Source organism: Mycteria americana, chromosome 8 (assembly GCF_035582795.1).
Source record: "Mycteria americana isolate JAX WOST 10 ecotype Jacksonville Zoo and Gardens chromosome 8, USCA_MyAme_1.0, whole genome shotgun sequence".
Lineage (NCBI taxonomy): Eukaryota > Metazoa > Chordata > Aves > Ciconiiformes > Ciconiidae > Mycteria > Mycteria americana.
The window spans coordinates 50,420,472-50,444,107 of NC_134372.1; the positions used below are offsets into that span (position 1 = coordinate 50,420,472).

The 23,636-nt window shown below is 48.0% G+C and overlaps 3 protein-coding genes across 4 annotated transcripts in view; 2 read left to right on the plus strand and 1 right to left on the minus strand.

The window, feature by feature from the left end:
• Positions 1-15,133, plus strand: part of PHLPP2 (PH domain and leucine rich repeat protein phosphatase 2) — a 41,828-nt gene extending 26,695 nt beyond the window's left edge. For both annotated transcript variants that reach the window (XM_075509323.1, XM_075509324.1), the window contains 9 exons: positions 382-477; positions 2,486-2,641; positions 3,410-3,610; positions 6,224-6,386; positions 6,909-7,039; positions 7,397-7,507; positions 7,974-8,162; positions 8,297-8,528; positions 10,214-15,133. In XM_075509323.1, coding sequence (XP_075365438.1) covers positions 382-477; positions 2,486-2,641; positions 3,410-3,610; positions 6,224-6,386; positions 6,909-7,039; positions 7,397-7,507; positions 7,974-8,162; positions 8,297-8,528; positions 10,214-11,353 — 2,419 coding nt within the window. In that variant the 3' untranslated portion in view covers positions 11,354-15,133. The remainder of the gene's footprint in view (positions 1-381; positions 478-2,485; positions 2,642-3,409; positions 3,611-6,223; positions 6,387-6,908; positions 7,040-7,396; positions 7,508-7,973; positions 8,163-8,296; positions 8,529-10,213) is intronic.
• A 1,268-nt stretch (positions 15,134-16,401) lies between these two features.
• MARVELD3 (MARVEL domain containing 3) lies at positions 16,402-18,392 on the minus strand. The gene is made up of 3 exons (XM_075509333.1): positions 18,239-18,392; positions 17,782-17,882; positions 16,402-17,603 (listed from the first exon to the last, which is right to left on the minus strand). The coding sequence occupies exons 1-3, from the start codon at positions 18,295-18,297 to the stop codon at positions 16,993-16,995; spliced, it is 771 nt and encodes a 256-aa protein (XP_075365448.1). The 5' UTR covers positions 18,298-18,392; the 3' UTR covers positions 16,402-16,992.
• Positions 17,832-23,636, plus strand: part of ADAT1 (adenosine deaminase tRNA specific 1) — a 118,108-nt gene continuing 112,303 nt past the window's right edge. Inside the window, exon 1 of the mRNA XM_075509329.1 lies at positions 17,832-17,836. The gene's annotated coding sequence lies outside the window, so the exon portion shown is untranslated. The remainder of the gene's footprint in view (positions 17,837-23,636) is intronic.

Sequence of the window (23,636 nt, forward strand, 5' to 3'; positions counted from 1 at the left end):
GGCTTCATTGCCTATGTCTGCCCTTGGAGCAGCATTGTGAGACCTCTAAGATAGGATGCCCACAGGACCTGATCACCTTTTGCTTCAGTTCTGGGTTGAAGCAGGATAGCGTAGGGTGGCCTGTTCTGCTGATGTCAGTGCTGTAAACAAAAAGCCTGATCGTCAGAGCCTTGCATCAGTACTTTCTACCAATCATGCACCAGCTCAGTTTGCATTACACAGCTAGCCGTGAGAGAAATTCCCCTTGACTAGCTTGGATGCTGCTGTTCATTTTCTGCCTATTGTTTTTGGTTTGGCTGTCACTAATGTCATGCAGCATTCAAACAGGGTATGTTCCATATGGAGTGCTGGTGTCTAGCTTTTCCCCCTTGTTTTTCTCAGCAATCAACTGCAGTGTGTCCCAGACTGGGCCTGTGAAGCAAAGAAACTGGAAGTTTTGGATGTGAGCTACAACCTCCTTGTGGAGCTTCCATCAAGGTCAGCAAACCTTCTTCTTATACAGAGCTGAGCTTTCTTCTGTGGTGAGCTGACTGGGGAGAGAGAAGCAGTGCTATTCCAGTTGCTTTATTCCTTGTTGTGCAGAGATATAATCCACTTACTTTCTCTGTGCAGCATCAGAAATACTCTGTATTCAAAAGTTGGAAAGAACTGTCTTCCAAATCAGCTTCTTGAATAACAGAGGCCAGGTAATTTCATGCTATACTTCTGGCTTCTACTGCAGCTCTTTGCACCTGAAGTAGAACACACTGCTATGATTTATTTGTGTTACCATAGTGTCTGTGAACACAGGTCATAGATGAGGCCCTAATATGCCTTGCATTGCCCTGCAGAGATTTCCTCTGTTACCTTTCCCAGGGAGATATCACAGAGATACGATATAGCTGATCTCGAAGGTAGCTTTCACAACACATCATCAGCCAGCTCCTTTCTCCCTGTTTCCCTTTCAGTTTCTGCAGAAATGTGGTAAAGGGGAGCCAAGAACTAATATAATTTTGCAGATATTTATAACGACTTCTCCAAGGTACCAGGGATATCATGGGAAGAAGCAAAGCACAAATGTTCTTAGCTTAACAAGTGTGTTTGGTGGGGGTGTGATTGTAATGAATGAGAGACAGTGTCTGGGGTAAGCTATATTGAAATTGAACGCAAGGGTGGATTACAGTGAAGAAACGTAGAGAGCAGGTTGAAGTAGTTAAAGCAGCAGTCATAGGAAGTGATCTCAGCAGTGATATTCTAATGGTTGTCAGAGACAAGACTATATACATCAAAAGCAAGAAAAGGATGTAACAAGGATATGATAATAAGAACTTAGAAAAGAATTTTAGCCATGCCAATGGATGAAAAAGACCAAATTTTAAGTATGTTATGCAAAAAGAACCTGCAGAATTCGGACACAGAAGTATATATTCTAAAAAGAAATTTAAGCATTTTTAAAGATTCGTAAGTGCTGGAATTTACTGTATCCATTGGGGATTTCTCCCAGTATGTGTTTGTCATCAACACTGTAAGTATGTCTTGTGTACTGTTAGAACTTCGCCAGCGGTGACTTTCAGCCATTGATCAGGTTAATCCAGCAGAGTAAAGCTTAAAGAGCCTCGCATAAGGGGATATAGTTCGCCGTGAAGTTGTCTTTTACACTTAGTTATCCAAAACCAGAATTGTATCAAAGTGGTGTGCGGCAGTGTTGCGTGGAGACGCCCAAACCAGCTCTGGATGAGTCAGCTTGAATAAGGAAATTGGTGTATCTGCATTTGAATACCTTTTTTTCCTCAGTATGGTTAGCTTTGAGAAGCCACAGCATACAGAAAGGAACTGAATTAGTTGGCCCGCATGGAGCAGTGCACTAATGCAGCTTTAGCATTTCATGCTTTAAGGCTGTTCTGTACAGGGCTCTCAGAATATAGTCCCACATTACCACCTCACCCAAATGTGCCAGGGTGGTTCTAGGCTGTGTTCAGATATCCTTTCTCAAAATTCCTGCAAGCAATTCTCTGCAGTTCGTGGAGATAGAGGCCTTTTCCTTCAATAAGCACTCAATTCTGGAGAATGTGACAACAGCCTCAGAAGTAATACAGGAGTGCTAGCAGCCTGTTAAAGCTCTGAATTTAAGTTGGCACGGGGGAAGCACTTCTTTCTGCCTAGAAGTGAAAACAGGCATTTAAATCCATCCTTTGGGACTTCTCTTTTTTTCATCTGCCTGAGAGAATGCTAGGCTTATGCACACAGGCAGACTCGTATCACGAGTTACTGATCTGCAGTAGCATAGAGGGAAATGTAGATACACTTCCAAGCATTTAGAGTGACTGAGGCACCTTACCATCTGTGTTTTTCTGCTTTGTCATTGTTTACATTTTATGGATCAGTGTATTTTAATTTTTCTCTGCTGTGCAGTCAAATTGTAACGGATTAAATACTACCTTTTCCCACTCTGTGGATGTGAAGAGGAGTGAACCAAGCTGATATAGCAAACCCTGTGTCTTTCTAGGATCCTCAGCAGCTTGAGCCTTCGGAAGCTGATGGTGGGGCACAATCGTCTGCAGAGCCTTCCACCTCTTCTAGAACACATTCCACTGGAGGTGCTGGACCTTCAGCACAACCTGTTGACTAAACTCCCGGAGACGCTCTTTGTCAAGGCTCTGAAGTGAGTGGCAGTAGCGAGCGTCTTTTGTCTGCAGTAACCTTTGGAGCTGTAAAGGCTGATAGTGGCATCTGTGTGACTGTCCTTGCAAGGTGCCATTTGCATAAGAGATAATGAGGCATGCGCTTTATGCAGTAATTCCGGTGCCATGAGGGAAGTCATCAAGCTGATTTGAGGGAATGGGTCCATGTTACTGTTTAATTACAGGAAAACAGAGGCTTGCCTAACCCAACAGCCCACCGAAGAATTAGCTTCAGTTGCAACTGTTTCTAAGGTCACGTTACTGCCTGAAGAGCTTTGTCCTTAGAAGTAGTGCATAAATTCAGGTGCAAAGAGAAGAAGCCATACAGATTTTCAGATATCACAGCAGAAAGGACATCAGGTCATTGGAGAACAGCGAGAGAGACCCTTACAAATGAACAACCTTTCATAACTGTCTATTCAGACATGAGTCAACCCTTCCTTTAAAGACTCTTACTGAGTAAGAGTTTATGTAGTCTGCTTCCACCAGTATTACCCACCCCCTCCATAGGCTCTTGAGCACTCACCATTTACTGTAAAATGCTGTGTGCATCCACAATGCTATATAGCTAATAAGTCATTAGTAGACTGATAAATCTTAATGTGAGTAGGGATGTTACACTGTGGTGTCTGGCCTCCTGTCTAATGCTGTTGCTCTGTCCACACTGGCATTTGTAAAGCTCCTTTTCCTGCTGTTAATGGAGTGGTTTAGATGATGTGAAGTCTGATTTTTGCACTTGCTATGGTTAGCCTCAGGTACCTGAATGCATCTGCAAACAGCCTGGAGTCCTTGCCCTCTGCAGGTACAGGGGAGGAGAGTCTGAGCATGCTGCAGCTGCTTTACTTGACCAATAATAACCTCACAGATCAATGCATCCCTGTCTTGGTGGGACACCCGAGCCTACGGATCCTGCATCTGGCAAACAACAACCTACAGACTTTCCCCGCAAGGTAAATAAGTAAAGCTGGTGGGTGAGATAGTGCTCACCAGGAGGACGTTGCCCGCCTTACTGCGATTGTACGTGAATCGGTGTCAAAGCAAGGTGCTCTCCCTGTGGCTTGATGACAAGAGCCTGCCATTCCTACACACACACTGAGGAATAGCATGTTGAGGGGGATTGGCACAGGGTACTGTTGGCTGCGGTGGTTCCTGTCCTAGTTGTGGGGGATGTGTGTGGGGGTGGAGGCAGTGTTTCTTCACAACTTCAGTGCTGCTGGCATGCAGCTTGCTGTGCTGCGTTTTTTCACTTTTCAGCCTTGCCAGAAGACCCTCAGTCAGACTTGTCTGAACTCCTGCCCAACGCAGGTCATATAATTTCATCCGTTAATTCATGCACCAGGCTTACAATTTGGGGTTGAAATAGAGATAAATCTATGCTCAGTGTAGAAACTCAAGAGGCTGGAGACTCCCATGTGTTCCTACTAAGTTATTCTGGTTGCTCTCAGTTATATAAGCCTGCATCTTATCTTTCAGTGAGAATTACTTATCTGCTTCTTTTTACCAGTATATCACGCTATCTTTCTGGTGTGAAAACTATGTAGTATCAGACTGTTTTTTTTGTGGTGGACTTGATTAGCTACAAGAAAGGAGTGTCATCCAGAGGGACCTTGACAGGCTTGAGGAGTGGGTCCATGCAAACCTCATGAGGTTCAGCAAGGCCAAGTGCAAGCTCCTGCACCTGGGTCAGGGCAATCCCCAGTATCAGTACAGCCTGGAGGATGAATGGATTGAGAGGAGCCCTGCGGAAAAGGACTTGGGGATCCTGGTGCCTGAAAAACTGGACACGAGCTGGCAATGCGCGCCTGCAGCCCAGAAAGCCAGCTGTCCCCTGGGCTGCATCGCAAGAAGCGTGGCCAGCGGGTGGAGGGAGGGGATTCTCCCCCTCTACTCCGCTCTCATGAGGCCCCACCTCGAGCACTGCCTCTAACTCTGGGGTCCCCAGCACACGAAAGAGGTGGACCTGTTAGAGCGAGTCCGGGGGAGGGCCACGGAAACGGTCAGGGGGCTGGAGCACCTCTCCTGCGAAGACAGGCTGAGAGAGCTGGGGTCGTTCAGCCTGGAGAAGAGAAGGCTCCGGGGAGACCTTTTTGCGGCCTTTCAATATATAAAGGGGGCTTATAAGAAAGGCGCAGAGAGACTTTTCACCAAGGCCTGTAGTGACAGGACAAGGGGCACGGTTTGACACTGAAAGAGGGTAGGTTTAGATTGGACGTAAGGAAGAAATGTCTTACGATGAGGGTGGTGCGGCACTGGCACAGGTTGCCCAGAGAAGTGGTGCATGTCCCACCCCTGGAAGTGTCCAAGGCCAGGTTGGATGGGGCTTTGAGCAACCTGGTCTAGCGAAAGACGGCCCTGCCCATGGCAGGGGGGCTGGCCTAGATGCGATTCTATGATTTTCCAAGCATAGCTTAAGAAGACTTCAGCTGTCTATGCATAATGATAAATATATTCAGCCTTTTTAATTTCTTAGTATGTGGGGAGGGTTCTTCTGAACCCTTTCCAAATTCTCAATGCTTTTGTGGCTATGTAGACAGCAGAACTTGGACACTGCTCTACTGAAGATCAGAAGCAGATAATGTCGGTTGCGAGCACCTACTTGAGTCCCTTTCTGGTGACATCATTATATACACTGCTCTGTTCCGAGTACCTGTTCATCTGACTCAAGCCTTTTTCAGAGCCATGTCTCTGAGGATTGTTTCCTCTCCAATTGTGACTTGTACAAGTTCCTATGTGCATAACATTACTTAGCTAATTTAAATCACAGGCTCTCAAGGTAAGTTCATGTTACCAAGCAGTTCATATTACAGTATGTTGAAACTGAGATTCCACCATATTTTTATCTGCAAATTTTACTAGGTGTAATTTGGTGAGTGTGTATATGTTTTTCTTATTAATCACTGATCTATTGACTGTCACTGAATCAAAAATGCCTCCCTGCAGAACCCTACTAGAAGGACTTACACTGAATTCTTAATTCATTATTACTTTTCAGTATCTTCTGCAATACAGTTTTGGGGTATCAAATATATTTTCTTTGGAATATAGTAGAGAGCTAGTGCTATGCTGGTAGACTCCTGTGTCAGCTTAATTTGTAGTCTCGTAAAAAACAGCAAACTCTGTTACATTAGCACAAAAATCTAAGGGGTTTTTTGTATTAATTATGTCAGCACAATTAATTCAATATTGATTGCATCTGTGCAAGCTTTGCCATGATTCTTCTGGTACTGGTCAAGCTAAACAACCACTTTCATGTAAATCTGTTTATTCCTACAAAGTACGCTGACACAGCTTAGCTTTTTTTGCCAGTTTTAAAATTAAGACACTACAATCTTCTGCTTTAGTGCTTTAGAAGTCAGGGGTGAAGGGATCTGTCAGCTGTATAAATCCAAGCCAAGCCTGGGGACCCTGAGCTCTTATTAGAGCACCTCTTAGGGCTCTTGGTCACCTATCCGTAAATTAGAAATGTAGCTCAAAGGGCAGTGTCTATAGATACCTTATCTACAGATTCAGAAAGTGACAAGTTCTTGCCTATAAGATATAGTATTCTTTTGTTTCCCTTTCAGCAAACTCAGTAAGCTGGAGCACTTGGAAGAGCTGAATCTGAGTGGCAACAAACTGAAAACAATTCCCACAACAGTGGCAAACTGCAAGCTACTTCATACACTTATTGCACACTCTAATGAAATCAGCATCTTTCCAGAGATCCTGCATTTGCCCCGTATTCAGGTATTCTTATGGAGAAGGTAAAGAGGTATCAGGGGAAAGTTTGGGTTGGAGAATGAAGAGTAACTGCTAGGAGAGGAACTGGAGATCCCAGCATTTTGCTTGATCAACCTGAGAAGAGGGCACAGAATATGCGTTCTAGATCTGTCACCTTTCAGAGTTGATCAAAGATGGCTCGTCTCTCCTTCACCTTTACCATCTGTCTCTGACTTGGTGTATTTCTGGTTTACCATTTGAGACAGCAGGGCGTGTTACATAGCTAGGCAGGTTTGTATATGTAGGCTTTCTGTTATCTTTAGTGTGACCTATTCCTTCAGTATTGGAGTCCTGGCTATTGCAGGTTATAAGTATTTGCTGCTTATAGATCATTCTTCTGCTGATAGGTCAGACCCATTTTCATGACCTGTTTGTGGGATACAATCAGTAGTGGGGTCATGTGGTGTTTGGAAGGAGCGCTGGAGGAACTGATCACGTGAGAGAACAGAGAATATTTTATTTGTCATTGTGCTTTTTTTGATGCTGCAGTTTGTGGACTTGAGCTGCAATGAGTTAACTGAAATCCTAATCCCTGAGGCACTGCCAGGTGCCTTGCAAGAGTTGGACCTGAGCGGAAACACAAACCTGGTGCTAGAACACAAGACACTGGACATCTTCAGGTGAGCCATGGAGATGCCAACCCAGTAGTGACCTGCACAGGAGGGGATGGGATAGTAAAGTGCATAATGTTATAAAGTTCCCTGCCTGAGGCAGCTGAAGCTTTCTGTCTTGTAGGAAGGGAAAAGTCTGGGTCCAAATCATGAGAGCAAGCAAACAATTTCTCAGGTGGTATGAGGTTCTCCCAGCTGTCTCTGGCATAAGCAGCCAGACATCTCCAGAAGGCCAAGAGCTTAACCTCTCCTTGGTGCAGTTCTTTCCACAGGCTGCTGTCTAAAACTCTAGGCTGGACAAGGTCGTTTGGCCACAAGCTGTTCAGCAGGGTTTAGGAGAGAATGACTTCTGTTCTCTCTCTGTAGTCACATTACCACACTGAAGATCGATGCTAAGCCCTCCCTCACAGCAGACTCGGCACTCACTTCTACCTTCTGGAGTCATGGAGTAGCTGAGATGGCAGGCCAAAGAAATAAGTGAGTATTGTGGTCTGCTGGATGCTGACACTTTGTCTTCTCAGGGTGCTAGGTGGAGTGCACTGCTAAGCACCCAAGCAGACTTGGTTTGCTCAAGAGCTCATCCGTCCCTCTGTCTCTCCAGATCTCTTGCTAAGTCTTGGTAACTCAAGCCTCCGCATTGTCCTTTCCCCCAGTTTTCACACTTATCCGGGGACACTTGGACTTTGCTTCCCACCCTAGCAGAGATGCTTTTTCTTTCTCTTGCCAGCTGTGCCCATTGCCCTCTACTGAGCGTGGTTAAGGAGGGTTTGGGAGTTCCAGTAATAAACTGCAGCTGTACGTCTCACGGGGCAGTGAATGTAGGGACAGTGGCTTTGCTGCCCTGTGAGAACAGCACTCACGGCAAGGTGCCTGATGGCTGTGGTTTTTGGGACCATATAATCTTTTGAGCCATACTAACTTTGCTTGTGTGCTTTTCTAACAGGCTGTGTGTGTCATCCCTGGCACTGGGGAACTTTGCAGAGGGGGTGGAGGCTGTGTATGGCATGTTTGATGGTGACAAGAACGAGGAGCTGCCACGCTTGCTGCAGTGCACCATGGCCGATGTGCTCCTGGAGGAGGTACAGCAGTCAGACACCATGTTCATGTCCAACACCTTCTTGGTCTCCCACAGGTAGGACAGTGAGCAAGCTGGTCCTGGTGGGACCTGCATAGGTATATCACTTAATGTGTTAGGTGGGGTGAGGCAGCCCTCCAGAATGCCTGTCACTGGAGTCTGGAGCCTTCCTACACCTTCTCCTCCAACAGGAAGCTGGGCATGGCTGGGCAGAAGCTGGGTTCCTCTGCTGTTCTGTGCTATATTCATCATGATGTGGCTGATCCAGCCAGCAACTTTTCTCTGACCGTGGCCAATGTGGGGACGTGCCAAGCCATTCTGTGCCGAAGTGGAAAACCGCTGCCTCTCTGCAAAGTCTTCAGCCTTGAACAATGTTCAGAAGAAGCCAAGAGAGTCAAGGAGCAAAAAGCCATTATAACAGAGGTTGGTTTCGACCCTCTTCACTTCAGCTTCCACCCTCCCGTAAAAGCTTGGTACAAACACATGAGCTCTGCTGCCTGCACAATACTACAGGGGAGAGGATGGCATGAAGGTGTTCGAGTGACTTGTCTGTTGCTTCCTGCTCTGCTTCTCTTGCTGATTAGCTATTCAGAATGACATGTTCCTAAAACACCCCTTATGGCCTGAGAACTACAGGTACAGGATGCCAAGGATGGCTTGGGGAGAGAGGGAGGAAAGAAAATAGGTGTGGAGCTAAAGGAGGGGAGGTCCATAATACTGTGCATGACTTGGGTGAGTGTGGAGAGGAGCCACTGAAGAACAGAGCAGGGCCTGGGAAGTCATCTTGTCTCAAAACCCCAAAAATATCTTTGGCATTTCTTGAAAAGTAGGACTGAAGTTACCTCCCTTTGGATTTCTTCCATGTTTTACTCAGTGAAGGTACGGGATTAGTGGCCCTTGAGACATGCAGAACATGGATATAAAGTATATTACAGGTAAAAGTTTTAACACAAAAAAGACAGAAATGGTCATTGGTTTTATGCAAAAGTATTACAATTATTTCTGGAGAACTCTCTGAAGGTTAACTTTCTAAAAACTTGGAAATAACAGGGAAGTTCCAAAGAACTGGAAAGTACATTGACGGCAAAGATCTGAGAAATCAGTGCTGGTCATATTAGTTTTATGCTCAGTGGGTCTTTTATAAAGTATCAGGTTGTTTGATAAAAGTGTTTCTGACAGGGATAATCTGTTAATGGGTTAGAGCTCTGCAAGGTGCTATATTCCATAGCACTCTGACTAAAAATAACTGTGGAATCAATGTAGCATGTTAAACTGGCTGACGAATGGATTCTGAAAAATAAAAGTGAAATCATTGTCTAAGGAGACTTCCCTGCATGTGTCCTCTGCTGATGTTTAATACTTAGCAGCAGCAGCAACGCTTAACACCCAGAGGATACGGAAATTAAGCATACTGAAATTAAATTCAAAACACCGGGGAAGCTGTGTACTCTGTATGCACTGACTTGGAAAAGGGACTGAGGGCTGTGGACAATTTTCTATCCAGGAGACTAGTGCCAGGCTGGCCAGGGGACTATCTAGCAGGAACAGGAAGGAGGTAATACCTCCAGGTTACAGCAGTAGCGTGAGATACCTACTTGTTCTTTTCTTCCTCAGGATGTAGCGCGCACACTTCAGAATGCAGTTATATGTTAACAAAGAGGGACATAGTTCAGAAAATACACAGAGATTATTTAATGTCCAGACAGTCTGCTTTGCAATGAGAAAGTAAAAAGTCACTATCTCGCTCATACTGAAAAAGTAAGTTTCATGTAAAACTCATGAGTGAGATTCTCTGATCAATGTGCTGCAGGTAGTCTAGCTGCGCATTTCAGAGTAGTTTGCTACAATTCTTCAGAATGTGACAAAAAGTCTTGTGGGATAAAAGTGTGTTACTGCCAGCACGGGTGATGGGCGATTACTGTACCCGATGCTCAGGTACAGTGAATGCCTGTGCTGTGGTACCTGGACCTAGGTCCCTTTCTCCTATACTGTAGCTGTGCACTGGCATTTCTCAAGGCTCCAAACCAGTATATGGGCAGGGGAAAGACTGCTCTCCAAATGATGTCACAGCAGATCTAATGCTACTGCCTTGTTTCTCTTGTCTGCAGGACAATAAGGTCAATGGCGTGACTTGCTGTACTCGGATGCTGGGCTGCACATACCTGTATCCTTGGATCCTGCCCAAACCGCATGTCAGTTCCATTCCACTGACTGTACAAGATGAGCTGCTACTTCTAGGGACCAAAGCTCTCTGGGAACACCTTTCTTACACAGAGGCTGTCTCAGCCGTGCGCCACCTACATGACCCACTAGCTGCTGCAAAGAAACTCTGCACTTTAGCCCAAAGCTATGGCTGCCAAGACAATGTAGGTGCAATGGTGGTGTGTCTGAACATCAGCGAGGACAGCTGCACATGTGAGATGCATGGCCTCACTCTGCCAGGTCCTGGGGGATTTAGTTCCACCACCACCAAGCCAGCAACACCTTCATCTAGCAGTGGAATTGCTTCAGAGTTCAGCAGCGAACTGTCTGCTTCTGAGGTTAGCAGTGAGGTGGGCTCTACTGCTTCAGATGAACACAATGCTGTTGGTCTTGATGGCAGTTTGCTACCACGACAAGAGCGACGTTGCAGCCTACATCCTGTGCCCCCCTCAAGCATCTTTCAGCGCCAGCCTTCCAGTGCCACCTTCTCCAGCAACCAGTCTGACAATGGTCTGGATAGCGATGATGAGCAGCCTGTGGAAGGTGTGATGACAAATGGCAGCAAAGTGGAGGTAGAGGTGGACATCCACTGCTGTAAAGGAAAGGGCCTGGAGTTTGAACCTCCTGCTGCAGAGTACAGCTCCTCTGCTACAGGGCCAGAGGATGACTCTGGGCTTGTCCTCATCATTCGGAGACAGAACAGTGTAAACAGCAACACTGTGCAGAGAGGGGTCAAGGAAAAGTGTGAACTGCAAAAATCTCTTTCCACGTGCTGTCTCTATGGAAAGAAGCTTTCCAATGGCTCCATAGTGCCCTTGGAGGAGAGCCTCAATCTCATCGAAGTAGCCACAGAGGCACCCAAGAAGAAGACAGGCTATTTTGCTGCTCCATCCCAGATGGAGCCAGAGGATCAATTTGTGGTGCCACCTGATTTGGAGGAGGAAGTGAAGGAACAAATGAAGCAGTACCAGGAGAATGGAGCAGATCAGGAAAAGAAAGAAGAACATGCAGCGGCTCTGCCAGAGGAGTTTGACACAGCTTTGTAACCCTACAAGTACTGCTCCCACATTGTCTGTCCCAGGAAGCTCTGTCCCATAAGGGCTGTCCTGCCCTCCAAGGGGAGCTGGGATCTGCAAGGAGTACAGGCATCTGCTGCTTCCTTAATGGAGCTGAGGAAGAATTGGGAGTGCTAAGGTCTGGGCTGTCCAGTTTTCGCTGTAGAGTCTCAGTTGTTCTATGAGCACTCAGACCAGCAGCTGAGCTCTGTGTTAGGGACTGTCTGGAAATTGTGCAAGCCCTAGGAAGAAGGCAGGTGTTCCAACACCTGCCTGTAACTCCTTGAACCCTGAGGTCCTGCCAGCTCTGCAGGAAAGGGGCTGGCATATGTGTGTGTGGGGTGAGGAGGCTGCTGAGGAGGCAGTGTTCAGTGTTCGGAGTCCTGTGAATATTTCTGATGCAGCCCCCCTGCCCCTGTCCCCCCCCAGCACCTGACTTTGTTACTCCTTGAAAGAATACAGCCAGTTGCAATGAAGCTGACCTAAGAATGGTTTCCTACATTAATTGCAAGCACTTTTATTGATTGCACTTAAGCTGTTCTGCTCCCCTTCAGCCCAGCACTTTATTATTTAGGGTTAGGGGAGAGAGCACTCCACAGCAGGTGTGGTAGGGGCTTTTCCCAATGGATATTGTTAGGGCAGTGGAGGACTCAGGGTACCAGTGTTGTGATGAGCACTGATGTAGGGTAGAGTGAGGGTTATGATGGGATCAGCCTATGCAGGATGAGAAAATACACAGCTGAGGGATAAGCACGTGCCTACTGATGCATTTTACATGGAGCATAGGAAAGATCAGCTCTGGACTGGTTGATTAAGGTAATGTGTAGAGCTAGTGCTTCTAGCTGCAGAGCACAGACCCAGCTCAGCAGCAACTTGGCCACCTTCATCATGGATGCTTTACAGTAGAGGCTTCCTGTATCCAGAAGACAGGGAATGAAACCCAGAGCTCACGCTTGTGTCAGCAAGGTACTCGGTCCAAGAGGAAACCAAGTTGTAAGCAGTGGCATGCCCCTGTAAGGCTAGTGAGCAGTGGGGCTGCCCTTCGTATGCTGGGGAAGCGTTCAGTGCTCTGTTCCACCAACATAAGCCTCTGCACTGTCAGCTACAGTGTCTTTGCTTGCCTCTGAAAACAGGAGTCATATTCCAAATCCACAGCAACCTGCATTTCATGGTACATGCCCAATTTGGCCACAAACAAGGTGAAAGCATACTTATTTCTGCTTAGCTTTCAATGCAAAAGGAAAAATTTTCTTTTCACCTTAATAACATCTTTATCAGCACTGGAAAAGATGTTTACAACAGTCCCACTAATGGTGAATTGGCCAGTCTGCACTTGGCAGATGCGTTGTGTTTCCATTAGGATTTCTGGTGCAGGGTGTAAGTCAGCCGCCTGTGTCGTCATCTCGTGTAAGGGTTGTGAAAAGACCACTGCCCCCATAGCGTGCAGATGTGTCTTCCTTAGCTGGCAGAGAGCTGGACAGCAGCTGCCCTGGTCACGTCAGTGATGCAGTAATCCTGACTGTAATGTGGGATAGTGCCTTTTCTTCTTTATTAATTATATTTATGAAGAAAACTTGAAAGGTTCTTCTCAAGAGCCTTGAGGGGCTTGAGTTGTATATTTTTGGATCGAACTCAGGCCTTGTTCAGAAGGAAATACTGTGCAGACTACTTGTGGGGTTCTGTCAATATAGATCTTTTGACAAAAATCTAACAGAGTTTTACTGAGATTTCAAAGCACCTTGAATTTCTCCTCACTAGGAAAAATTGTATTTTTACCATGCATGAGAGAGCAACAGTTTAGGATATACCTTGTGCTAGTTACAACATAATCATGAAACCACCCAACTTTTTCCAAAGCTTAAACTCTCACAAATTTTGGCTGTTTAAATGCCTGTTTCATTTGGAAATGGAGAGACAAGCTAATTCTTAGTATCACAGAAACAGCAGCATTTGAATACCTTAGGCAGAGAAACAACAGCCAAAAAGATTCAAAAACTAAACCCCAAACCTCTTTCATGTTCTCTCCAAATAAGTACGCAGAAAAGGCTCATCCCAATGTATTTGACTGTAACTTTCAATTCTGTCACTGGTGATAATTTTACCAAATATCTGTGCTCAGCCCAACATTTCCTGATACCTGACAGGGCTGCAAAGCAGGCTCTGTTCAGTATGGGGCTTGTGCAGAAATACACTCTTCTTTCTGAATAAGACTGTGACAAACCTTGCACTACGGGAGTGGCAGATGTTAATGCAAATCAGGTCTATTTCTTGCACTGATGTGGAAAATCCCATGTGTCCTTGCCAGTCTGAACCAGTAGCATTCCATGGAGAGCTGGCATTGCCACAGGGACTTAGTCATGAATGGCTCTACCTAGCTTAGTGGGGAAGGACTAAGTAAAATAAAGCTCTGCAATGGGGCACGCAGATTTCTGAGCTGCTCTTCTTCACGGTAGTGGCAGAATGGAAGGCAAGGAATTTCTCCTTAGCCTTTTTCTCCAGGGCCGTTTCTGGTTTTGAAGCAGAAAGGGAGTTTAATACAGCCAGCTCCTATTTTCTATGGGTGTGAACTATCGTGGCAGAACGTGGCTTGTTCTCTTACACTAGGTAGAGTCCACGGCTTTCTCTGCTTAAGCTGGTATTATGAACTGTTTGTCTTACTCGGGGCCACACAGCCCGAGTGCTTCCCTCCACCACCAGCTTTTATTTTCCTGCCTCCCTAGAGGCAGCAAGCTTCTCCTTTGTCTTCCTCACCTTGCTTATTACCATCACCTCAGAGTTCAAGTTCCCTAGGAGCACTGCTGTAGGTGGAACAGGTATGAATGGGCAAGTCTAGTGAAGGACTCATAGCAGGGGATAGAAAGTGTTTTCCCAGTTCTCTTCCTGTTCTCCTCCAGTCTCTTCCCTGATTTTTGTATGTGGTTCTTGCACAGATACATCATCTCCACAGAGCCACATCACTAAGAATGTCCCATTCGTTAACAGATTTGCTATTAGAGAGAGGTTCTCAGCTTGGGGTCATCAGGCTCCCTCATCCCTGCTGAGCAATGCCAGACCAGCTATGCTCCATGTGGCCACAGTCAAGTTAGGCTGGTGAGTTGGTTTGTCCATCTCTTCAGTAATTCTGGCTCTGCTGATGAGCATGCTCGCCAAGAACAGGAACGCTAAAGGCACTGACCTGTCTGCCCTGTCCTGTCCAGAAAGGCTTCCACAAAAGGAACCCATAAAGGTTATATTCAGCGATGAGTAGCTGGGGCCCAGGTATTAAGGATAAGGGATAGCCTCCAAGTTGGTCCCCGCAGCAGGAACAGGCCTCGTGAAGGCAGCGCCACAGGTTGCTGGGACCTGATCAGAATCCTCAACTAGATGGGAAGGTAAAATCCTGTTCCAAGAAGGAGCAACTATTTCCCTTTCTCGGGGACAGGCTGCTGTGAGGCCTGAAATCCTTCTCCTCGTACACAGCACATCCAGCCGCACCTAAGGCCCTTGGACTTCAGGAGTTTCTGCACTCCTTCCAGATGGTGATGGCTTTCACGTCACTTGCCAAAGGCCTTCTTCAGGCAGTAGGTTCACCTCTTTGGTTTTGTGCAGTTGTTGTCTCCTGTTCCACTGCTGTCTAAAGACTCGAGTGTATTTTTTCCTCTTTTTTCACATTTTAAAGCATTACCTTTTTTCAACTTGACTCATGTGCCCCAGCGCATGTTAAATATTGCAGCGCACCGTTTATTAAATACTTTTTTTTCATGTTTTTTATTTTTAAAAAGGAGAATATTTTCTGTATCCCACTCTAGCATGCACCTATAATAATCCCTGATTTTATCATGTATGGGAGTAGGTTGTCCAATGAATGCACTTTCAGCACTGTGGCCTATGTTTGTATTGCTTTGGAGAGGCAAATAACATAAGATTGCTGGAAAACACTATTCCATAGATTCTTTATTCAGATGTATAGAGCAGTCCAGGAAGGAAGAATATTTTTGCATCAACTTTTCAGCTGATTCAGCAATAAAGATTTTTACTTTCATCTAACAATATATTCTGATTCTGTTACTGCGCTGGAAGGAATTTGTGCAATATCCCAGTCAAACATAGCTGTGGCTAGCAGCAGCTGTGCTGTAGGGGCTCCTTCACGGGGCTCTGTGTGCTACTTCACTCATCAGCCTTCCATGCAAAAGCTACTTGCAGGACACTGTGAGGGTGGAATTCATAATACCAATTATTAGGCCGCTTCCTGTATCCTGCCAGAGGAATCCTGCCCCATGAACTTGCTCTAAATAGTGCTGTACAGCTCTCTAAAAGTAGCTGCAGTAAGCAGAAAATACAGAATCTTTGAAAGAAATAGGACCACACTGGACTGTCCACATAAATCCCTGCACTGAAACACTCAATACATCTAGCTACCAGAAGGGAGGAGAAATCAAAACAAACCCCAGAGTACCTGGCGTGTTCCTATTTAGCATTTGTTTTACTTTTCTATCTCTAGTTCCAACAACGTTCCATGGTTTTGGTAATTGCGAGGATTTAGTCACTGGTGCCAGTGAAACTGGAGATACATCCAAGACAAAGCATGTTTCCGGTATGTTTAGTTTGGCATTTGGGTTTTTGGGGTTTTTTAATATGGGCAGAACTGGTCTGTGAGACCAGCGGTGGTTCCATCTTCATACGGACAATGCACGTTGTGGGCACTGCTCTGAAGTGACACTTCATTCTGAGGCATGATTTTGGGATTCTAGTGCTACTTTTCTTTTCCCTGTTACTTTTTTTTTTTAACTTTTATAGGAAATTTAAATTTCACCTTTTTTTAATAAATAATACAAGAGCAGCATCTCATTTTCCCAACTTGTACGTTAAAAATTTATTTTGAAAACAATATACTTCTATCTTAAACCACCTGTTTGAGCTCTTAAAGCTTTTGTCCGATTATCCCAACACAGGGCATCTTTTTAAGCAAAACTGTTGTATACAAGTTATATAAAAGACCGTTTCATCCAAAACTGTGCCCTCTCCAGGAGAGTTTGAAAAGGCAGTGTCACAAATTAGGCTGAGTGTAGTCATTTGCAAGTTTCTCTCGGGATTCTCTGATGGCTCTGTAAATGCCATGTTCAAACTGCCCTGTTAGTTCCAAGAGACCTACAAGCAAGCAGTAATTAGCTGCCGCAACAACGGGCCTCGATCACTCATTTTTAAGAGCTCTGTTCTCAGTGGACAGTCATATGCCCTTTGTAAAGGCAGTTTCAGCGACAGCAAGCTGTTCATCAGCAGAAGCGTGTAGTAGCAGTACTTGAGCAAGACCTCACTGGAGGAGAACAAGACACCCACCAGAGGGGAGGGAAAGGCTACCTGTGAAGCAGGCAGCTTGCTAGTCAGCTACACGAGGACAGTCCTTCTCTACTAAGAGACAGCCACCAGATGAAGACAATCCACTGGACTAACTCTGTGTCCACTAATAATTCAGTAATGCGGGCTAGGTTAGGAACAGCTTGACTCTACCACAGTTAGAGCTATACTCTCTCAAGGGGTGCTCTGCTGCAGCACTAAGGATGCACTGCCCAGAAGCAAGGAAAAGCGTACTGCTTTGTCTCAGTAAGGAGGCTGGCAAAAATCAAGACCATTACTGGAGCAGAGGAATCATTCTAAAGCTCATATAATTGCACTGGCTTCTGTTTCAGTTTGTGAACTGCTCTGTACCCCCTGACAGCTAGGCCTGCACTAAGCAGGTATGCCATGACAGCTACGCAGCCTGAGAGGCCAACGGCAATCTCTGCCCCATGCAGGCTGCACCCAAAGCCCTGATAGCCTTTGCTTTGATAAAGCTGCTCTCTCTCTTTGCACACTGATGAATTATAAACCCCCAGCAGAAAATGGAAGAAATAGTACAGAGCGGGCACTATGCCAATTGCAATCGCTGTGTCCAGGATGCATTCAAGGAGCAGCCATGCTGGGAAATGCCATGGTAACCGTAAAACACCGACCACAATAAGAATGCAAGAGAAGACCAGGAGACACCCTCCCACGGCCATTGCTGCCCTTGCAATTGGCAGCTTTAGCAGGTAGAAGCGCTGGTCGAGCTGCTGGGCTTGTTCCCCGTCTGCTCCGCTAAAGCCACTGTAAGCCCCGCCGTACTGGTAGTAGTAGATGCCCCCCAGGCTGGGAAGGCCCGTGTAGCCTCCCGTCGAGCCGCAGGACACGGCGCTGCAGACCAGGATCAGCACGGCGAGCAGCGCTTCCACCATCTGGCAGCAGGCTGGAAGGGGAAGGGCCGAGGTGGGTCTGCGGCCGGGGCGGAGGGCCGCCGAGCCCGAGCCGTCTGGCGGCCAGGAAGGAGCCTCTCCCCGGGCCGGGCGACGGGGCCCCGAAGGGAAGCCAAGCCGGGCCGGGCAGTCTGCTCCAGCGGCTCCCGCGGCCCCTCGCGCCCCGCTCACCCCTGCCCGTGCGCAGGTACCGGCAGCGACGGCACTCCAGCAGCCCCGGCGCGGCGGCGCGGCTTCCCGGCGGCCCCTCCGGCCCTGCTCCGGGCACGGCGCTGAGGGGAGACAACGGCGGGGATAGCAGCGACCCGCCCGGGCCCCTCACGGCCGCCTGCCCGCCCCGCCGAGCCCCGCCGCGTCCCCTCCTTCGCCCGGGCCCCTCACGGCCGCCTGCCCGCCCCGCCGAGCCCCGCCGCGTCCCCTCCTTCGCCCGGGCCCCTCACGGCCGCCTGCCCGCCCCGCCGAGCCCCGCCGCGTCCCCTCCTTCGCCCGGGCCCCTCACGGCCGCCTGCCCGCCCCGCCGAGCCCCGTCCCTTCCCTCGCCCGGGCCCCTCACGGCCGCCTGCCCGCCCCGCCCCGTCCCCTCCTTCGGCCGGACCCCTCACGGCCGCCTGCCGGCCCTCCTCCTCACCGCCCGCCCGCCCCGGCGCGTCCCGTCCGCGGGGCGCGGGGGCCGCTCCGCTCCGCCATGGCCCGGCGTGGCCCCGCTCCTCCGGCGCTGGGGGCGGACGGCCGGGCCGGGGCGCGGGGCGCGGGGCGCGGGATCGGGGCTAGTGCCGGCGCGGTGCGGGACCTCTGCTCCCTCCGCCCGGGCTTGCCTCAGCCCTGCCGGGGTCCTCCCAAGGGCGGCGGCCGGGCCCTGCCCCGCCTGAGGGAGGCGTTGAGGGCGCGTCGCGGCCCGCTGCCTGCGGCGCCTGTTGACGGACCTGTTGCCCACGAGCGTGCTCGCTGCCTTTCCGTTCACACGGGCGCCGTCCCCACAACCCCTTGTGGCGACAAGGCCCTGCCGTACAACAAGTACTTGCTTGTACCGATTGGAAGCTGAGCACCGACTAACTCACAAGTGCCACTTTCTCCTGTGCTGTGTGTTTTGGTGAAAGTGTTCTGCATTCAGCTTGTCTGCCACCTTGTGCCTCTGTAAACCTCAGTCCTGCTCCTCTGTTCCTTTCTCAGACCCAAGTCCAGCCTTTTTAGTCTCTCCTCGCACAGCAGCGGCACCATTCCCTTTGTTGTGTCAGCTGCCCTTCTCTGGGCCTTCCCTAACTCCCCTAAATCCATCTTGTGAGGTGGTGACTAGCCCTCCATGCAGCACTCGACACAAGTGCACCAGGGTTTTATGTCACAGCAGAATGACTGCCTCTGCCTTGTCCTGTGCTTCTCCTGGCAATGCACGGCATTTTGTTGCTTGGCTGGCTGTGCTGGCATGTGGTGCCCGTGTCTCCAGAGGACAGTCATCAACACCTTGGGATCTGTCCTGCAGTGCAACTGCCAGGTTCCAGTTCAGCACTCTGCAGGCCACATTCAGGTAATTTTCTTTAGATGCGTTACCTTGTATTTATCCATACAGAACCAAATAGACCTCATCTGTGCCTGTTTGCTGGAGGCCACTTCAGACAATATGATGTGACCTTTTTACTGGCTGCCCCATCTCCACACACAGTAATGTCCTGCTGCCCAGTGGGACTGGCTTCCATCCCGTCCCAGGAGGCTGCTGAGCACAGCCATCACCTTCCAGCAGAGGAGGCGATGACTTGCTCCCGTGTTGACTGGTGGCTGCGGGAGTGAAGGCAAGTGCCCAGGATCTCACCCATGCGCAAGTGTCAGCATTTCTCAGGGCTGGTAAGGGCAGAGCTGATTCAGGAAAGGCTGCGTGTCATGGGAAAAAAATAAATAGCGGGACAATTTGGAGCCACGGGGAAGCATAGAAAACTCCACAGCCAGAGTGAATGCTTTTATCCAAGAGTTTGACTAAATGCTGCCTGGAAAAGCTTTAGCATTGCAAAGAAATACTTTTGTTGCATTTAGGAAAACAGAGACTTTTAGGGAAACAGGGTTATACCATGAGGTCTCAGACACACTGTCTGAAAATGTGCCCCGAGAGGTTCAAACTTATCACTAAGATGCAGAAATACATTTCCTCCATCTGTAAGATTGGTGGCAACAGTAAGATTGCTTCACCCTGCTGCCCTTGCAGGAGCAACAGCAACAACCCTATAGATTAATACCGTGAGAAGCCTATAAACTGCAGTACTTCTGCACCTCAGCGCCGTAGGAAAACACTCTCCTCAACGTTTCACCTGACTCCACGAAGGACAGGAGATCTGAAAACTCATCTTAAAATTTACTTAGTTTGGGGATAAGAGAGAAGCAAAACAAAAGAACTCTTTGTTCAACCCCCAGTTCAGATAGAGGGGACAGGAGCTGTATGATGATGATAAGTTGGGAAATGGGGAGACCATAGGGAGCTTAGGACAAGGGCTCTGGAGATAGTGCAGGTGCTCAGCAGTGAGGCTGTTGCACACACCTTTTGGTGTGCATATGTTTCGTCACTCATGTTCATGGGCCAGAACCCAGGCCTCTTTGCTGCCATGCATAGGATGAGCTTAAAAGCTTTGGCAACACTTGTATAATCTGAGGATCATGGGCAGTGCCATTTTGCTTAGTAGAGCTTTTAACTGCCATGAGAGGGACATGAACAACTAAGTTGAATGATCATGAGTCACAAGAAGTGAGAAAATAAGTGTTTCTTATGCAGAGTGTTGCTGCTGGTCATCCAGCAACCTGAGCTGAAGCTTTCTTTGGAATTTGTGATGTGCTGGAATTACTTCTTCAAAGACAGAGCTGGGAAGCACTGCTCTGTTGATTTGGTGATGCATTCAGTGTTTTACTGGAGTGTTTGCTGCTAACAAGTGAGCTGCAAACTTCAAGGTATTGTAGAACTGAGTGAATCTTACTCCATTTCTGTTGCTATATTGAGAATTGTTTAAAAAGTGCTTTGTGTCCCTTCACTCCTGCTCAAAGCACCACAGCTGAGCTTGGTCAGCATCGTCTTCTGGGTTCCTATTCTCACTGCAACAAGTAGCAGTCAGCAGAAGAGAGCAACGGGAAGCTGAGGACACCAATATTAATCTTCACCTCTGCTTTGGCTTCTCTTTTTAATTTGTTTTTAATTTTGGCTCTTCTGTTTCTGGCTGCTCCTGATGTCATTGCTGCACTAAGGGGAGGGAAGGGCCTGGCCTGGCTTGCCATGAGCCAAGAGCTCTGACCTGGTTCAGTGCCCTCCCTGGGAACTTGGAGGGTGAAGTGGAAGGAGCAAGTCATGAACCGCCTCATATTTCTCCAGTGTGAGGCAGCTGGGAGCTGCAGCACAATCACTGCTGAACACCACAGCCAGATTTATTGACTGTCCCACATAAATAAATAATCACGGGAACAATGAGCGCAGCACGATGACGATGCAGCAGTGCTGCAGAAAAGAACTGGAGGTTATTGTGAATGACAAACTGAACTCAAGTCCACAATGTCATCCTGTTGCGAAAAAAACTAACATTGCTAGGGTGTATAAACAGGAATGTCACATGTAGGACATGTGAAGAAATTCTTCTGCCCGCCCCCCGCTTCAGTGCTGGTTAGGCCTCCAGTCCTGCATACTGTGTTTCCAGAGGCGAGCAGATCAGCTGGAGGGGATTCAGAGGAAAGCAAAAGAAAGCTCTAGAAATGCAACCTATGAGAAAAAGATTGATCCCAGTCCTCTCATTTGACAGAACAGGTGTCTGTTAACAACTTGCAGGCTTGTTAATGGGGAGGTGTCTTAAGAAGTCGCAAACTTGTGAAAAGCTGCCATCAAGAGGAGGGGAATATTTTGTTCTCCCTATCTGCTGTTGGCATGGTCAGAAAGCAGTGAGCTTACCTTGATGCAAAAGGGGTGTGATTTAGGCACCCCCAAGAAAAGACCATACTTCTCCCACACACCCTGACTCCACCACTTTGTAACAAGACGAGCGTTTGTTGCTGGAGCAGATTGGTTGGGCAGATGGTGGGTTTTCATCACTGGGGCTCAAATTCAGTCACGAGAGGGGCTGGCCTGTCTGTGCTCTGAGAGAAGGAGGTTCCCGGTGCTGCCCATCCCACTCACTGCAAGCTCATGGTGTCACCTTGCCCCGAAAAGCCACCGTGCGCCTTTCCATCCCATCCCCATTGGCTGGTCACTGTCACTGTGGCTTCAAGGCCATCAAGGAGGCAGCTGCCACAACAAAGCATGCAACAGCTCAGGTCTCTGCAGTCATCACTCGAACACAGGGTACGCACTTACATAATGTTTACCTGGACGTAAGCAAAACGCAAGGCTGGACAAGGTGTTTCTCTTCACTGTGCCTGTACCCAGGAGCCGCTAATGCTCACGCTTTGTGGAGCATTCCTCTCAGCGCCTGTAGCAGGGCTTGCAAGTCTTTCATTGTGCCTCTTGGGCCTGTAGCTCGCCAGTGCTTCCAGCTCTCCGTGAACCTGGAGCGCGCTCTGTGTCTCTCAGCATGCTTGCAAGGGACGTAGTGCCCAGGCTGAGCGTGCAAGGGCCCTCATAGCTGCCGGATTCCTTCCCCTCCCAGTGCTGCAAAGGTCTGTGGCTGGGGAGAGCGATCTGGATTGCCCAGCACAGCTGGTATCAGGTTGCAGCACTGCATTTGCAGACACTGGTATTGTGGAAGGCCCACAAGATGCCATGGTCATGAAAGCATTCGGTTTTTACATTCCCTAGTTTTCTTGACAGAGGGAAATTGCTGTTGTAGGAGACAGCGCTCATTAAGGCAGGTCTATTCATGCAGCTGTTTTCAGCCTAGCCCAGGGCCTGCAGAAGAGAGCTCTACCAGGAGCCTAGACAGAGCATCGTTGTCCCTACTGCCATGCCCTGCACAAGAGAGCTCTACCAGGAGCCTAGACAGAGCATCGTTGTCCCTACTGCCATGCCCTGCACTCGTGTGCAGCGTGAGCCACCTCGTTCCACTTTCAGAAGAAGTGCAGAGACCAGACAGGCCCCAGCTGCCCGTGCTCCCCTTTCCGAAGCCCAGCTCACATAGGTAGCAAGAGCACCCTGCAATCCGCTTGCTGTACACAGGCTGCTGTTCCAGAATGAGGCATCTCTAGCTAGACTGTGCAGTTTGCCTTTTAATGTCTTTCAGATTTTTATTTCTGAGATCAAATCAAAATTGATCCTAAGTACAGGCAGACAGATAAAATAGCTACTGTATATTTTTGAATCACTCTGTGTGGATTGTGCCATCTTTCTGGCTTTTAAACACGACGTTTGCACAGCTTTGTAGAACCTAGCTGGGTTTTTTTTGGAGCCGATTTTCTGCTCTGATTATGCAAAATGATGACAGGTGCTGTGCTCCATTTCAGGTGAATGCTGGGCAATTAAGATTGGTGGAGGCACAACCATCATCATGGTTTGATCAGAGACTCATGCAGCTATATGTAGGTTTGGCATAGCAGCCCTGTCCACACCGCAAGGCAGATTTAACTGTGAATATGTGCATTTTCAGAGTGCCCATGTGACCTGACCTGTAACAGACACAGTTTGTCCCTTGCATTTCAGGAAACCTGCTGCAGTGTTATAAAGCTGAATATGCTGTGGGAATCAATAAACAGTCACAAAATTCATGAGAGCCAAGGAGACTTTGTGGCTATTTGCTCATCTAAATGAGAGATTAACAATAAATGGATTTAAAAAAAAAAAAAAAAAACAAAAAGGAAAAATCACATATTTGGTTATTAAAAGCTGATTCAACTGGAAATGCAGAGACCAAACAGAGATTAGGCTACACACATATTTGTGGATACCAGCCCTGAACTGGTTTGGGCTGTACCAGTGTCAGAAAGGAGCAGATAGAAATTGCTGAAAATAAAAGCAAAATGTGAGGAGGTAACTAGCAAAGTGATTTGTTATTGACCCTGGTGGATTTTTGTGCAGAGCACCAGCTGGGTGTCTGTCCCTGGAGCAGCGCACCCTGAATGGGGGTGCAGGGTACATAGGC

Bases quoted from the DNA above. Each gene is read 5' to 3' on its own strand.
- MARVELD3 (XM_075509333.1), bottom strand. From the start codon at position 18,297: ATGGCGGAGCGGAGCGGCCCCCGCGCCCCGCGGACGGGACGCGCCGGG. The intron at 17,883-18,238 runs GTGAGGAGGAGG...GTCTCCCCTCAG, and splicing joins CGCGCCGGGGCGGGCGGGCG to CGCCGTGCCCGGAGCAGGGC. The intron at 17,604-17,781 runs GTGAGCGGGGCG...TTCCCCTTCCAG, and splicing joins GTACCTGCGCACGGGCAGGG to CCTGCTGCCAGATGGTGGAA.